This window comes from Odontesthes bonariensis, chromosome 24 (genome assembly GCF_027942865.1).
Source record: "Odontesthes bonariensis isolate fOdoBon6 chromosome 24, fOdoBon6.hap1, whole genome shotgun sequence".
NCBI lineage: Eukaryota > Metazoa > Chordata > Actinopteri > Atheriniformes > Atherinopsidae > Odontesthes > Odontesthes bonariensis.
In genome coordinates this window covers 19,086,429-19,102,515 of record NC_134529.1, presented here as the reverse complement: position 1 = coordinate 19,102,515, position 16,087 = coordinate 19,086,429, and the positions used below count along the sequence as shown (strand labels likewise).

The 16,087-nt window shown below is 42.9% G+C and overlaps 1 protein-coding gene across 2 annotated transcripts; it reads left to right on the top strand.

The window, feature by feature from the left end:
- Positions 1–1,863: 1,863 nt before the first annotated feature.
- Positions 1,864–7,782, top strand: yy1b (YY1 transcription factor b). Of its 2 annotated transcripts, none has more exons than XM_075458962.1 (5): positions 1,864–2,586; positions 4,388–4,550; positions 5,616–5,676; positions 6,147–6,305; positions 6,629–7,782. In XM_075458962.1, the coding sequence occupies exons 1-5, from the start codon at positions 2,049–2,051 to the stop codon at positions 6,809–6,811; spliced, it is 1,104 nt and encodes a 367-aa protein (XP_075315077.1). In that variant the 5' UTR covers positions 1,864–2,048; the 3' UTR covers positions 6,812–7,782. The 2 variants fall into 2 exon arrangements, with proteins under 2 accessions (XP_075315077.1, XP_075315078.1); XM_075458963.1 differs by having other exon boundaries at positions 1,865–2,586; positions 4,400–4,550.
- Positions 7,783–16,087: the final 8,305 nt, after the last annotated feature.

Genomic DNA, 16,087 nt, shown 5'->3' with positions numbered 1-16,087 from the left:
ATCCTCGCTCAGAAAGACTAAACCTTTGGCAGATGCTGCTTTTATACCCAATCATGACACCCTCACCTCTCACCAATTAATCTGATGATTGCTGAATGTTCCAGAAAGCTTTGTCTAACCTCCAACTTTTTTTGAATGATCTTACTGGCATTAAATTCAATGAATCTGGTCAGGGAAGAAACTATTTCAAACAAATTTTAAATATCAAAAGATTTAAATGTTGTCGCTCTTTAGAAAAGTTCCCAATTTTTCTGAAACTTGGCATGGTATATATCTCTTTAAAGTGATACTCCGGAGTAGATTCAACCTGGGGTCATTTGAACCGTGATATCCAGCCAAGTAGCCCACCCGCAGTTTTTTCGATATTGGCTGAACATCAGCTGAGTTACAGAGTTATCCCGAATAGCTTCGTACAAGGGTTAATGGATCCTGGTCCGTATCTCCAAAATTACCACACTAAAATCACATGCCATTACACCAAACTTCTACAGGAGTACAAATATGGTCTGTACTCACCAAACGATGCATTTGGAAGTTTGAAAATAGTCCAGGAGTTAATTATTATCAACACAAGCCTGATAGCTTCTCTGCAGCTAAAGCTGTGTCGACGTCACTTCAGAGAGCTGGGAGCTTCAAAGTAAGATGAAGGTTGATCTACTACTGTAGACAACAAAGCAAGGCTGCTCAGTTTCTCCATTGATAAAATAACTTCACAACTCTACAACATAAAAATTCATAAAAAAAACATGTAGAATATAGCATATACTTTGTTGTCTACAGTAGTAGATCAACCCTCATCTTACTTTGAAGCTCCCAGCTCTCTGAAGTGACGTCAACGCAGCTTTAGCTGCAGAGAAGCTATTAGGCTTGTGTTGATAATAATTAACTCCTGGACTATTTTCAAACTTCCAAATGCATCGTTTGGTGAGTACAGACCATATTTGTACTACTGTAGAAGTTTGGTGTCATGGCATGTGATTTTAGTGTGATAATTTTGGAGATACGGACCAGGATCCATTAACCATTGTACGAAGCTATTCGGGATAACTCTGTAACTCCGCTGATGTTCAGCCAATATCGAAAAAACTGCGGGTGGGCTACTTGGCTGGATGTCACGGTTCAAATGACCCCAGGTTGAATCTACTCCGGAGTATCACTTTAAGGTTCATAAATTGCTTTAGGGTGGAACAAACAAACAAAAGGTTTTTACCGACTCCTTTTTGAAGCACACCTTGTTTAGATTAGGTAGATTTGATTCTTTAAATCGTATAAAGCTTTTATCCTTTTTCCGTTCTGTAGTTCTAGTGCATTTTAAATAAAATGTGTTATTATTATCATTAGATCCCAAAACTGTTACAAGTGTGCTTTTCGTGGAAGCTCTTGAAAAGCAGCTCTGTAAAATGACATTTGATTATCATTATGTTGATCAACTAATAATGTCATTAAGCAGGTCATAATTTAATTTGTCTTTAGCCTGAATATAAAAGCACTCAATAAAGATATCAAATAGCATTGTGACAAATGTGCTTTCTTTCCCAATTTCTTATTAAAGCTAAATGTGTCCTTTTTTATGTATTGGTCAGGATCTAACTTTTTGACTATATCAATTTGAGATCTACTGAAAGCTTTAGCTAGATTTTGTGCAAAACTGGCTAAATTGTTATGATTATTGTTTATTCACTGATAAATATCCATTCATTCTAATTAAAAAAATGAAAACACGAGTCCACAAATGCTTCACAAATGAGTGCTTTGTGGCAAATTTGTCTAAATCTCAATCCATAATCTCTGGGAACCCCTACTGGAACCCCCAGTACCACAACAGCACTGTTGTCATTGGGTTCATCGAAGTCTCGCGATGGTTGAGCATGACAGAGCATAGTGGCGACGAGAACTGCCGTGGGACTGAGTAAGGAGAGTTGTTATCGAAGAAGAGGGAGAAGAGACGGAGGCTGGAGCAAAGCAGGGGGTGTGTGAGTGTGTTTGTGAGGTCCAAAACAGGAGCACAACACGGCTTGAATGAGAGAGGCAAACTGGCGGATTTCAATATGGCATCCGGAGATACGCTGTACATTGAGACAGACGGCTCGGAGATGCCGGCCGAGATCGTTGAGCTCCACGAGATAGAGGTGGAAACGATACCGGTTGAGACTATCGAGACCACGGTGGTCGGAGGGGATGACGATGACGACGGGCAGCCCATGATCGCGCTCCAGCCACTGGTCACGGACGACCCCAACTCGATCCACCATCACCAGGAGGTAATCCTGGTCCAGACTCGGGAGGAGGTGGTCGGTGGGGATGACTCGGACCTGCATACGGACGGTGGTGGCGGATTTGAGGACCAGATCCTCATCCCAGTACCGGCTCCGGGGGTTGAGGACGAGTACATCGAGCAGACTTTAGTGACTGTGGCTGGGAAGAGCTCAGTGGGTCGGGTGAAACGGGGAGGCGGCACTGGTGGAAAGAAATCGGGCAAAAAGAGCTATTTAAGCGGCTCGGAGGCTGGTGGAAGAAAATGGGAACAGAAGCAGGTGCAAATAAAGACACTGGAGGGGGAATTTTCTGTTACAATGTGGGCATCGGGTAAGTAACGCAAGCCCAACCGTGTTTTGTCAGCTTCGTTGCATGAGGCCTCGTTACCAGGGCGTTGTCCTGCTGCACCAGACTATTTCCTGGAGTGCTCCGTCGCACCGTTGTAAGAAGCGACATTTAGTGCAAGTTTTCTGTGCAAAACCCTGTTTTAGCATATCGAAATGTTTTTGTTTTGAAGGGAGGCCATGTTTTAGGTGCTGCTGGGCGCCGCCATATTCCCCGAGACTAGTAAGTATGGCGGCGGCCCCGAAAAAATGGCGATAGTCGCGGCCAGGCAGAGATGGCGGCGGTGCTCTATATAGGGAGGCAGTAGGGTCTGGTAATATTTACAGGCCGCAAAATTGTGGCGCACTTGATGCACAATTGCATCTGATGTGGCGCACGGGGGTCAGGTTACGCGCTTAAAGAATAATTTGGGTGTGAATTTTGAGTCGAGCACTATTTATTCACAATATCGTGTAGCCGTTAGCTCTGGCTGCCGTTGCTGGTCGTTAACCAGGCCATATAGTTTTGCGCCTAAATAACTGACTGTGCAGTGGAAACGTACAGTGACCCGGTGCTAATCCATCATCATTACAAGTAGGTCAATAGGACATGTGAAAGCTATTTTTTTAAATGAGACCGTCACTTTTATCCAACAGCTTTGTAAAGCAGCAAGTTTAACCTGCTTAGTGAAAGAAGTGTAGCAGCTCACGGCCTATTCTGGTCTAGTCTATTTTTAGTGCTCTCTGCTGGCTGATGGAGAGTAATGTTTACACATGAATGCATGTTGTGACTAAATGGTTAGTTTTATATTTATAAATATATATATATATATATATATATATAAAAAATTGAGAGTAACTAATCACTAAATATATATTTGATTTGCACAGTTGTATAATGGTTTTGTACAATCGACAGCGAAATTATTAAGTATTAATTTATGTTCCTAGCAAACTAGATATTTTTAACACTTAATTTTAACACTTAACACTTATAAGATTGATTAGTCATTCCAACTGCTGCAAAAAAAGTGCTATTTGTTACAGTAATTACAGTAATACAGGATGAAAATTCAGTTAAATGTTGCATTGAAAATGTGAAACCTCTCAATGCAGACGATGTCACATGACAATTATGCTATTCTGTATTCTCATAGATTAATATTTTCATTGCATCCCAATCTAGGGGGGGGGGGGGGGGGGTTAAAGTGAAGAAAGCGTTTATGGATCATTCTGTTACTTATTATCCCCATTAATCAGTTGATTGGTGAGAAATCACACCAGTGAGTGCTGTAATTGATCATTGGAATAGTTGCCAGTGAGTTGACCTGATTAATCCACTCACAGTTTCAGCAGATCGTTTTTGTAAACTGCTGGGTAGTCTGTTTTGCAATTCAAAAGTTTCTTGGTTTCGTGCAATAATCCTGATTAAGTTCAGCATCAGTCAAAATGACAGCATCTCCTGAGATACAGGGCAGTAGAAGTGGGAACTGGCTCGAAAAGAAAACATATTCCACCGCTGGCTCTGTGTTTTTTAGTGACTTTAAAACAGCAGTTTTACTTTCAGTGGTCATCTGTGAAATATTTTCGAACACGTGTGTCCTCTTTTCACGTTTGAGAATTGCAATATTGGGAGTAATGTAAACACCTGGAAATGGTAAAATGTATAATGTACTTATGCGACAGTGAAGCGCCTCTTAATATCACTCGACGGCCGAAGGCTGCAGCAGATGTTTTCCGCCACCCGGGGATTGTTGCCAGGGTACCACCAATATGTTATCGGTTCAGTCTCTGTAATGTATTTCTAGATGACAATAAAGACATTGACCATGAGTCGGTGGTGGAAGAACAGATCGTCGGGGAGAACTCCCCTCCGGATTACTCCGAGTACATGACAGGGAAGAAGTTGCCCCCTGGTGGCATCCCGGGAATCGACCTCTCAGATCCCAAACAGCTGGCTGAGTTTGCCAGGTGAGAGATTGTGTGTGTGTGTGTCAAGGTGTCTGCGTCATTTACCCCCGGCAGTAAACAGACTTGTTTACACTGTCAACACAGTTCTGATGACTATACAGGAAGCTGCAGCGGCTGCTGTATGTGAGATATTCTGCTGTTGTGAGTGTGAAAGGTCAAAACAAGGAATTCGAAGTTTTGCCACGTGGTCAGACGCTATTTGGTGGTCAAAGCTGATTCGTACTCTTACTGTGAATAATTATGCTTGGAATAAAGCTCCTCACCCTTTTGGTGGGACTTGGTCTCACAGTTGTCAGTTTTGAGATTTGGTGACCATCTCTTCTTTCAGATGGGTGGAAAACCTTTCCAAAAATGCTAATTTCAGTGTTTATTCCACAGCACTTAGTTGAATCAATCCAATTGGTGGATATTTAATAAGCTAATACTTCATGTGCATATTTTATTGTAAAATTTCCAACATTTCTAATAGTTTAAATGTTAGTAATTGGTAGGGGAGGTTTTGTGGTGATGTCTGACTAAAAGCTTGCCATGTTCACATCCAGTGTCTTCCCTTAACTGAACAGTTTTCAGTGTTGCATATTTTCTAATTCGTTTTACGAATTTATGGCAAATTCAGGCTTCTGTTGATGATGTTATTTAAGCCTCATGTCGTTTTTTTAAGAGCACTTTATTCATTTATTCTTGGTACATCTTCCGTTTATACACAATTGACACACCGGATTGTATTTTTATGGGAACTTTGATATATATCTATAATGTTTAAAATCAGCTAAAGATCATATCTTTAAAACATGTCTAGGTGCCCTTTTAGGTGCGATGTTTCTCGCAAAGATTCATCTTTCAAGAGAAAGAAAAAAAGACCAAAATACAACCAATGTCTCCCAACAAAAATGTTTTAAATGGAAGTGGTTTTATTTTATTGTGAGGCCAGCAAATGTGGCAAGTTTCTGTAGAAACCAGGACTAGCTGCTAACTCAATTATTTTATTTTTTTTTTTTTTGAGGAATGTCGTTATTTGTTTCTTGATGGTTAAAACCCCCAACCATTTATTTCCCTCCTCACCAGAATGAAGCCCAGAAAGGTCAAAGAGGATGATGCTCCCCGGACGATAGCGTGCCCTCATAAAGTGAGTTTGGTGAACAGAACTCCCGTCACCGTTTCAGCTAAATCGAATTAATCTTTCCCGACGAGTTTGAACATTTTACCCACTGTTGCTCCGTTGCCCTCTGCTAAAGGTGACGCAGAAACAAAATGGCACTTTGAATGCATTTGTTTTTTATGTCCGAACATGAACAGCCAGCCTTATCTGAGCCGGCTAATGTAAATGTTTGCCTCCCTCTGTGGGCAGTCGGCTCTTGGAATGTGTAGCTGTTAACAGCAACATTGCCACTTCAGGACTGGTTAGAGCTCCACTCTTTTTCGAAAAAGCTCTACAAAATGCTGAGAGCCCTTAACGCTGGCATTTGTAATAAAAAATAATAAAAAAAAATGTAACCCCCGTTGCTCATCACTAAAGCATTTGACAGCCTTGCTGCAGAAAACCATTGCATTGTATGTTTATCAGCACTGAGCTGGAACTACGTTTTGGTCCTCCAGGGCTGCACAAAGATGTTCAGGGATAACTCTGCCATGAGGAAGCATCTCCACACCCACGGGCCCCGCGTGCACGTCTGCGCCGAGTGCGGCAAGGCCTTCGTCGAGAGCTCCAAGCTCAAGCGCCACCAACTCGTTCACACGGGCGAGAAACCCTTCCAGGTGGGAATCTGTACTAACGCCACGGGTCCTTTACACTCTTAATCCGTGTTTACATTTTTTTTAGCTGAAGAGCTATGCCACAGAGAATAGGGTAAATGTCAGTGAAACATCATCTTTGGCGGGTGACATTTTTAATCTTTGCACGAGTTCAAACTTTACATAATTTCTGCAGATATATTGCACCAAAAAAAACAACAACTTCTTTCCTCGTGTCCTGATAATGTCAGTCAGAAACTGAGATTTTCTTTGTGTGTCGCACTGTTTGATCAATGTGATGACTCGCTGCCCTTCTCCTCCCTCCTCCCTCTCCCCTACCCCCCCAGTGTACCTTTGAAGGCTGTGGGAAAAGGTTCTCTCTGGACTTCAACCTGCGCACACACGTGCGGATCCACACTGGAGACCGACCCTACGTCTGCCCTTTCGACGGCTGCAATAAGAAATTCGCCCAGTCAACCAACCTAAAGTCTCACATTCTCACACACGCCAAAGCTAAAAATAACCAATGAGAACCCATCCATCAGCGTCGAGCCACAAAGACGAGAGGGGGGGGGACACGCATTCTTGGCGGCATGCGTGAAGCCTCTTTTGAAGACGAACTGAAAAAGCTTGAGACTTATTGATTTATATTGAAGAAAAACAAATCTGACAGATTGAAAGACAAAAACACTGAAAATCAGCCGGCTTTCCCGAGCCCCCTTTGTTCTCCTGTCATATTGGATGAGGAACACACCGAGTACTCTCCCCGAAAAAGCCCCGGCCAACACGGCCCCCCGTTTCTCCAGTGGCACTCGGCCGCCAGAAGATGGAACCCATGGACAAACATCAGAGACTTATTTTTACCAGAGAGATCAGAGACACAGCAGTTTATTAGTATTTTTATTTTGTCACATTGCTTTTATGTCCCTCCAAGTGTGCATATTGTACACTTTCCTCAGGCTGTGTTTAGTAAAATTGTGATTTTCCCCATTTTTTTCTTTCTTTTTTTTTTTCTCCCCCTCGCCCCTGCATTATAAAATCATACTGATATAGAAGAAAAGGCCTCAGCCTTGTTCGACCCGGATCACACTTATGACAAGTTTAAAAACGGCTGTATGTTTGCATTTCCACACCTCCTTCGGTTGTGTTTTTCTCTAACCACAAAATAACCTTGTATACCTGTATTGTATGGCTGTATTGAAATTAAGTAGACCTAGATAGAGGTGTGATTTAAAGTGTTAACCAATTAAACTTTTAGTCATGAGTTACGTTATATTTTCTATTAACTGTCTTCACACAGATGAATGAGTCACGTGAACGTCCTCGGAGCCTGTCACAGTTGAAGTATCTGAAGCGTACATTGAACTGACTGCGAGACCATCACTTCTTTGTTAGAATGTAATGTACAGACGTCAGCCATTAACTACCTTTGTTGATATTTACGCCCATGTATCTCAACTGCCCACAATAAAATGGGTCATTCCAACTCTGTTGAACTACACCGTGCGGTTTGCCACGTGCGTCTTTTTCACCGGCGTTCTTTTCATTTCTTTTTATTCTCCTATTGACAGCAGTTTTTATTAATCAGAGCTCAATGTAACGGCGATATGAGAAGACAGTGCAGCTCAGGAGGAAGAGCGGTCATCTTGACGTTTGGGAGGTCGTCAGTTCAGTTCCCAGCATTCCTGGTGTCCTTGGGGAAGACACCGAACCCCATGTTTCCTCCTGTGTGATGAGTAGGTGTGTAGGTTTTCTTCGGCTTCCTCCCATGGTCCAAAGACATGTATGGTAAGCTGAATAATGAATTTACCGGTTCGTCTTTGTCTTAGTTATGTCCATGAAGGACAGTCAACGTGGTCGGATTGTACCTTTCCTCCTGCCCAATGTGTTTTAGAAGCACTGCACCCAGAAATACTGAATTCACCTGCAAACTCCTCGCAAAAAACCTGCCACCTGAAGCACGTCGGGCAACATCTGGATGCGTCTGCATTTGACGGAAAAGAATACTTTTGCCAACAGTTTACAACATATCTGGCAGTGCGTCCGAAAAAGAGGCTCAAAGGAGTTGGAAATCTTTGGGGCAGATTTTGAGACGCACTGGGCCACGTAAGGCAGCCTAAAATATCTCGGAATATGAATATCCACAGCTGGATATCTGCCAGAGGTTACAAAGAAGTGACCCTGATAAGAATTACAGATTTTTCATGCATGTTTTCCTCTTTTAGCTTAAAAGAAAAGCAAGAAAATCTGGAATTTTCAAAGTAGTTCATGCAGCCTACAGTTCTGTCAAATGTACCTGATGCCTGATGAAACGAGGACAATTTGTTTTCATGACTTTTTATGACTTTTTTTTTTAAATCATGTGATTTCTTTTTATACTAATGTAATGCGCTGGTCTTTTTTTTTTCAGAGAACGTTTTTTCACTTCTTATCATTTATATATATATTTGTATCAAAATTAAGCTTTGGAACCGACCGGCACCATAAAAAAGACAGGACAAAGTCTTCCTGAAACATGCTGTGTATGTGTTTCTATCAGGAATGAAAGGAAACTCGGCGAAACCGTCCACAAAGACAGCATGTGTCAGTTTTAATTTATATTTAGCTCCGGATAAAGTTCTGAAAGCTGCATCACTTCAGATGGATTTCCTTCCTCTCCTCTCGGATAATTTTTTGTGGTCCCTCCTCAGTATTTTTCCTGTTTCTGCTCAGCCAGCAGGATTAGTTCAACTGCCTATGTCAGCGCCCCGCTAAGATCCTGCTCTTTGGCCTGATCCCCCTGCAGAACTGCAGACTCCAGACCAGCTCCTGCTGCCCCCTTCAGGCAGCAACGTGTACTGCCCCGGTGACGGTGCTATCCATGGTGCTGATCTGCAGGCCGTGGCTGTAAAACAACCACGCTTGTGTCCGTCTGTTGTAGAGTTTACTATCGAGCCCCTCTTCTCGAACCCCCCCCCCCCCCGTCCTCACTGTCGCTCGATATCCTATTGGCTTTTTTTTATACCCCAAACAGCTCAGTGCTCCTGTTTTAAATTCAGAACCAGGCTCACTTTTCTTCTACCTGAGACCAACTTTGACTGGACTGACGTGCGAGTGCACCCTCCTCTTTTTTTCACGTGTGACTTAAGAAGAGAGTCGGAGTATGTGAAAGCTGATTCAAGCACCACTTGGGGGAATCTGTCTCTCTTTTTTTCTTTTTCTTTTTCCTCCCTCTTTTAAGGGAGCGTTTTATTTACAGCACTGGTTGTTTTGATTGACAAAGACGGGGGAGAGTGAATGCACTACTTGTTATGCAGCTGAAGTCTGTCAAGCCTCCAACACCTGCTCTCTTTCAGATGCTTATTTCATTATGGCTTCTCTCTCCCAGGAGTCGAGGCGCTCACTCCTTTTATAAATCCTGTGCTGCATGTTTACCTGCATGTTATTCGCTCTCTCACCGCCTCGCCCTCTCTCCCCCCCATGCTTTAGCCTGGTCTTGGCTTATTTGCAGCTGAGTGGAATCTCACCCATCATGTCAAGGTGTAGATTTTCTTTCATTAGTTTTTTTCTGTCTCTCCTTTGTTGCTCTGACGGCAAGCAAACAGCTTTATCGCACTGAAGCTACCAGGCAGCCTCGGAAAGTGAGATAAGACTCGGGGCCCCTTTTGTCTGTTAGTGGAGGAAATCCGCACAGATCAACCCACAGCTCTCTGTGGCTCAACGTTTGTTCTACATTTCTTAATAACACTCCTGCACGGGTCTTGCCCCGGCTTGTGAGAGCTGAGCCTCAAAACTAAGTAACAGAAGACAGCAGTATGCGCACATTTTCTAGCTCTAAATCATCATGCGTTAAACATGTTTGACTATTAAACGTGGACGAACTCAGAGCTGTACAATAGGGGCCGGTATATAGGTTATCCCCTTCCTCTACATCCTTAGTTATATAATGAGAGCCTGTCAGTGACTATCATGCCTAACTCCTAAATTGCTCCTTCACACGGCCAATTTGCGGCTAAGACAAGCCGAACAGTAAAAAAAAAAAAAAAACCACGATTCTTTTCCATCTACTCTGTGGGTCAAATCTGGCTTAGACGCGTTTAAATCTCTTAAAGTGTGTTTTTTTTTTCTTCCCCTTTTTTCTTTTTTCTGCGCTTGGCACAGCAAGAGATGCTATTTCCATGCAGAAAATATGTTGCCAAGGTAACAGAGGAGAGTGTGAGAGCATGAGAGAGAGGAAGAGGAAGAGGCTGAGATACCCCCTAAACGCCAGAACTGCTGCTGCAGATGTTAGAGCGCACTGCTCCACCCTGCAAACATCCAGCAGGCCCTGCACCTCACATCTGACACCCGCTGCGTTATGTCAGGACGTTGGGTTTTGTTTCTGCCTTTGGTTTTATTTTTTTGTTTTTTGCTGAGGTGCTACAAAGCAGTATAGGCTGCAGTTTACTTTTCCAGTCCTTGTGTCACACCTCTGGTTACGCTATCCGTTCTCACTGAGCTTGTCCCTGCTTTAATATAGAAAGCTTTTTCTCTCTTCCTTCCGCCTCAGTTCCAGTCAGTGTACTCATGTCTTTCTCTCTGGTTTCCTCTCGGCACCCGTCGGGACAAAATTTCCCACAATTGACCACACTGCAGTGATGCCAAAGCAGGTTGCACAAGGACCACATGGCTCGGTTTTCATATCGGTAAATCAGCACGACTGACCACCATCTGTTCTGATGGTCCGTCATTTCAGCCACGGGTTATGCGAAAAGGGCTCAAACTCACAAGTTTCCAAGATTAAAGCTTTTTCTCTGTTTCATGATGATTGATCGGAGCAACGGAGCAATATGTTTTTATTTTCTTCTTTTTTTTTTTTTTTTAAAAAAAAGCACATTTAGTTAGCTTTTTATGCTGTTTTACTTTGGAATATTTCAGAGGGAAATATACTGCACTTTCCACTCTTACACATGTACCTGGCACAGTTTTACACAGTTTTCAGATTTCACTCACAAAAAACAAGATTAAGTTAAGGATTAAAGCGGTGGATACAAAGGTTAAGATGCATTTCCCTCCACATGCCTTACTTTATTAATTGTTTGAAGCCTATCAACTTAAATGTGTTTATCTTGTCTGTCATCTCTCAATCAGGAACAACCAGACTGAACTAACCAGCTCTGTTGACAGTAGCTGAAACGTACTCCACCTCATGCACCCAACTACAGTATAAGTCAAGTAATTAAGTATTAGTAATTCAAATGCAATCATGTAAGATATAACATATGCCTTTATGCAGCCATCATTTTGAATGCAAAACCTATATTTGTATTTCAGTATGTATTTTTATGTCACTGCTTTGCCTTTAATATACAATCTGAGACTCTCCTCCACGAAAGACTCTCGGCTCAATCAGTAATAGTTAGCAGTTGCTTATGCAAGGCTTTTAAAGAAGGTTGATTTAAGATGGTAAAGACTTGGATTCGTCTGTCTTTTTACAAGCTGAAACGTTTATTTCTTTATTTCTACCTCTTGTTTTCAGCAGCCTAACACTGTTGCAAGTCTATATATATATATATATATATATATATATATATTATTTTTTTGCAGTTTTAAAATATGTATCCACAGCATGAATAGTCCGTGCCAGGCTTTGACTGTTCACTCTGTCCGCTTTCAATAGCTCTGATTTCAAGTATGCTTTCAGAGCAGATGAACAAACATGCTGTACGCTGTCGTTTTTTTTTTTTTTTATTACACACTGGCTTCTCCTCCGTTCTCTGTAGGCAGTGCCCAACTCCGTTTTTTTTACCCTTCTCTCCTCTGCCTCACACTCTCCCACATCAGGTACGACATGCCAATCACAGATCGACCTTTGTTTGATTAATGCTTCCTTTCATGTCAACATTCCCATCACGTTCTCCTCACTCTAACCGGCCACTGAAGGTGAACTCTCGTCAAAAATAGTGAAGCCCGTTACATCTCCATTTCAAAACCACAGACTGCGCGGCTGTGCAGAGATGGGATCTGCCTGCGAGTTCTGCATCGCAAATGTGGTCACAGTCAAAAGAAGGTGCCTTCACAGACTTGGAAAATGAAGAGCCGCCTGACACTCTCACTTTCTCATGATGCAGCTCTGTCTGATCAGCTGCAGCAGATGATCACTGCGGGGCCACTGCATTTTTTTTCTTCTTCCTTCTGTCTATGCCAGCATATGAGACTCGGCGTGAAATCCATGTTAAATATGACACTATGAATTGATAATTGATACTTAAAAAGCACACTTTTGCCACTGAGCAATAAATACGATTAGCACACAGGAACACAGTCATGTTGTAATCCCTCTGTGAGCTGGTTAAGGATGGCCTAAAGGTAAGCCTATTTCTGTCACTGGGTTCGAAAATATCCAAAAGAAATGCTAATATTCATGTAGTAACATTAAATGTTCTGTGGGATGGGAGTCAGAATAATGTGGCCCACGACCCCCCAAAGGCTTCCTATTCGTTGTTATCAGACGGCTGAAGTGATCACTCAAAAGTAAATCACTGTGATTGAGGTTTGATTTGCCCCACTTCACCAGCTATTGATAAATATTTGAGAGCTGGCTGGCACATCTGCTTGGCAGCTGCACTGCTCTTTTAGTGATCTCTGAGTCTGGCAAATCAATGAGAGATCCATCATTCCAGAGAAGGAGAGCAAATCCCTTCTATAAGAGATAGCAGCTATCAGGCAAATAGGCAGAAAATGGTTCCTAATGGTGCCTGGTACGTCTGGCGTTAACTCAAGGCATGCTCCTCGTCGTCCATCACCCCGGAGCATATGTATCAGAAAGCAGGGAGGCTGGAAGAGAGGAGAGGAAGGGGAGGAGGCATCTGTTCGTTCAGCGTGGGAACCCCTCCGCGAGGCGGGTGACTCAATAAACTGGCTTCACGTCAAAACCAAATCTTGTGGAATGATGCTGTGTCACATGGAGGGGAGTCGCGCCATGTCCCCCCCCCCCGTGCGTGACCTTCACTCAGCCAACTCCTCCACGTTATAATGGGTTTGCAAAAATGCTCATCCATTTTCACTTTCAGCTTTGTCAAAAATCCAGGCGGTAATTGACTCAAAAGCCGAGATCATAAAAGATGAATGACTCCAACCTTTCTTCAGACCACTTAAACTAGCAAAGCCACGCACGAAGGTGGAGTAGCTTCCAGATCAGTGAGTTGGCATCATGACCGGACACTTGGCAGATTCAGTTTTCAGTTTTGGTCACGAGTTTGACATGGCAGATGGTTCTGAGTAAACAAGCGGATCAGTTTAAATTTGACCATTTCAGTTATTACCCCCCCCCCCCCGTTCAGACTGCTGCATTCCCAGAAACAGTAATCACATTCACTATTAATGAGCCATGATGTTCAGTCTCAACCCATTTACTCTTCTCAATAATGCATATTCTTTGGAATTGCCTCTGCATATTTTACATTATGACACCCCCTCCCTAAAAAATTACCATTGGTGTTTTTGGTTGTGTTCTTGATCTGGGCTCTCTTTACGCGTTCTCCCAGGAACAACGCTTGACAGAGAAATTTTGTTGCATGTGTGTGACTTTGACTCATACTGCCTGCTGTGTGGAGATAATGAAACACTGAGCCGCAGCACAGAGAGCGAGAGGTGCTGACACACTTGTTGAAGAAACCTTAGTTCTGTTCGATTAAGCCCTCCTATTACTCTACTCTAACTCTGATGCTAATAGGCTCTTTATTCTGTTGAAGAAGGTATAATGATCTCTTTAAATGAAATGACTGACCACAAGTTTCACACATCATTGTCCTAATGTGATTTTCCACACAACGTTACTGTTAATAAAGTCCCCCTCGAATAAAAATCAAGATTTAAAACCTTGTTAACGTACCCATGAAAAAAAAATTCTTTGTTGTTACATGAGAAATCATTTGCAAAAAAATTAGCCATTGGTGTCATGGCCGAGAATGTAAATTACGACACCTACAGTCTAAGAAAAGAAAGGTCAGGGTTATGTTTTACGTGGAAGAATTAAAGAATCAATCCTGAGTGCTCACTGGGTGGTGCTTTACAGCTAATTTGCATAATTTGTGAGAAACCTGTAAGGTAAGAAGCTAGCCAAATTTGAAAGGTTTATCAACACCAGCTAGAAGAAGACCAAAGACTGTGGCCCTCCGACGGCTTCGGGCTTTCTAACTATTCTGCTTGCTCCTGACTTGCCAAATAGTGAGCAAGCTCTTGGATGAGCAACCCAAGAGCTTTGGATGTACAAGAACTGGAAGGTAGCCAAGGAGTTAGCCAAGTTAGATTTGTGCCATGCAAGCCTGGAGCTCTTTAGCTGAGGAGCAACATAAAACAGGGGGAGCCAGGAACTAGCCAAGCTAGCCTTCAGCTGTGGTAGTTTCTTGGCTAGCTCAGGATCCAGTAGTTAACCCTGTAATGCCGTAGGTGTCATATTTGTTAAAGGGCCAAATAAAGACTCCAGATTCCAAAAATTTGAATTTTTCTGTCCATTATTTCTTGGGTCAGGCATTAAAAGGAGTTTTTTTGATTCGGCTACAACCTTGAAATGTAAAGAAGAATTTTAAAGAATAATACAGATGGTCTTTTTTAAGGGATTAATAGCTGCTGGAATGGGACTTTAAAAGGAGTCAATTGTTGCATTAGAGTCCATGTGGGTGTAAGCACCCTATGAGGGGACTCGTCCTGTCAGAATAAAGTGAAAGTCCTACCAAGGAATAATAGCCTCTAAGCAGCAGGAGCAGAAAATGTATCTGGGATTAGATGGGTGGTGATGAGAGGGACTTCATGGCTGCTCAGGAGCATGGCAGGAATCCCGCAGTTTAGGGTAGTGAGTCAGCATGTTGCAAGACAGCAGACTGGAGAGGAGGAGGTTGGTACCAGAAGGAAGAAAGACCGACATGGGCTTGGAAACGAATCATAGATATTTGGAAAGTGGGTCAGACTCCTGCAGTTTTGTGATGGGCACTGCGTGCATAGATGTGAGCGCACGGTTCACTCAGCTTTGCTCATTGCCTGAACTCCATTTGAGGTCTATCACCCACACTCGCCCCGCTGCTGCCTCCTCCCCATCCTTACCATCTTTGTGAAGGTGTGCTGAATACAGAGGAGCCAGAGGCTGCATGGCTGCCTTTTAAGAGATGCTCTTTTTATTGTGCTCTGCTCTACATTCTTCCGCTCCGCTCCCTGTGCCGCTCTCCTCTCTTCTCTCATGCTACATCTTTGAGCCGTTTTCTTCTCTCCACCTCTATTTCTTCATCCTCACCCCTGCCTTTCTTTCTCCCTGCCTCCCACCCTGCCCGTGCTGTTTTTGTTTCACAAAACCTTCCCTTTACTCCTCTGCCTTGTCTCCTCTCCTCTCCTCCACTCTCTGACTCTTTCTCACTCCCGAAATGCATCTATTATTAACATATACCTCTGGCTCTCGCCAACAATTGAACCCTGGTTCAGGCCGAACTCCTCAGCATTTTAATGACTTGTAATGAGCAAGAAAAAAACGAGTGAAAGTGCTTGAATGCAGCCTATTCAGATAACGGGAATCAATTTTTGTATTATATGTGCAGCTCATCTTAATGCATTTTCCTGTAAAAAGGAAGAGTATTTCAAACCCAGTGTGCTGTTTCCCTTGAGATTTTGAATAACGAGATGTTAGTGTAAGTAAAAATCAATCAGGCAACATCCAAACGCCAAAACACCCAGCGAACCAGACCTCACATTCCAGCAGATAATGCATATTGTGTCAGTTCTGCGACTGTAACTGTAGATTTAGTCGCACACGGGTTCCCACTGCGGAGGTTGTGTTTAACCTCTCCTGCGGCAGGTTT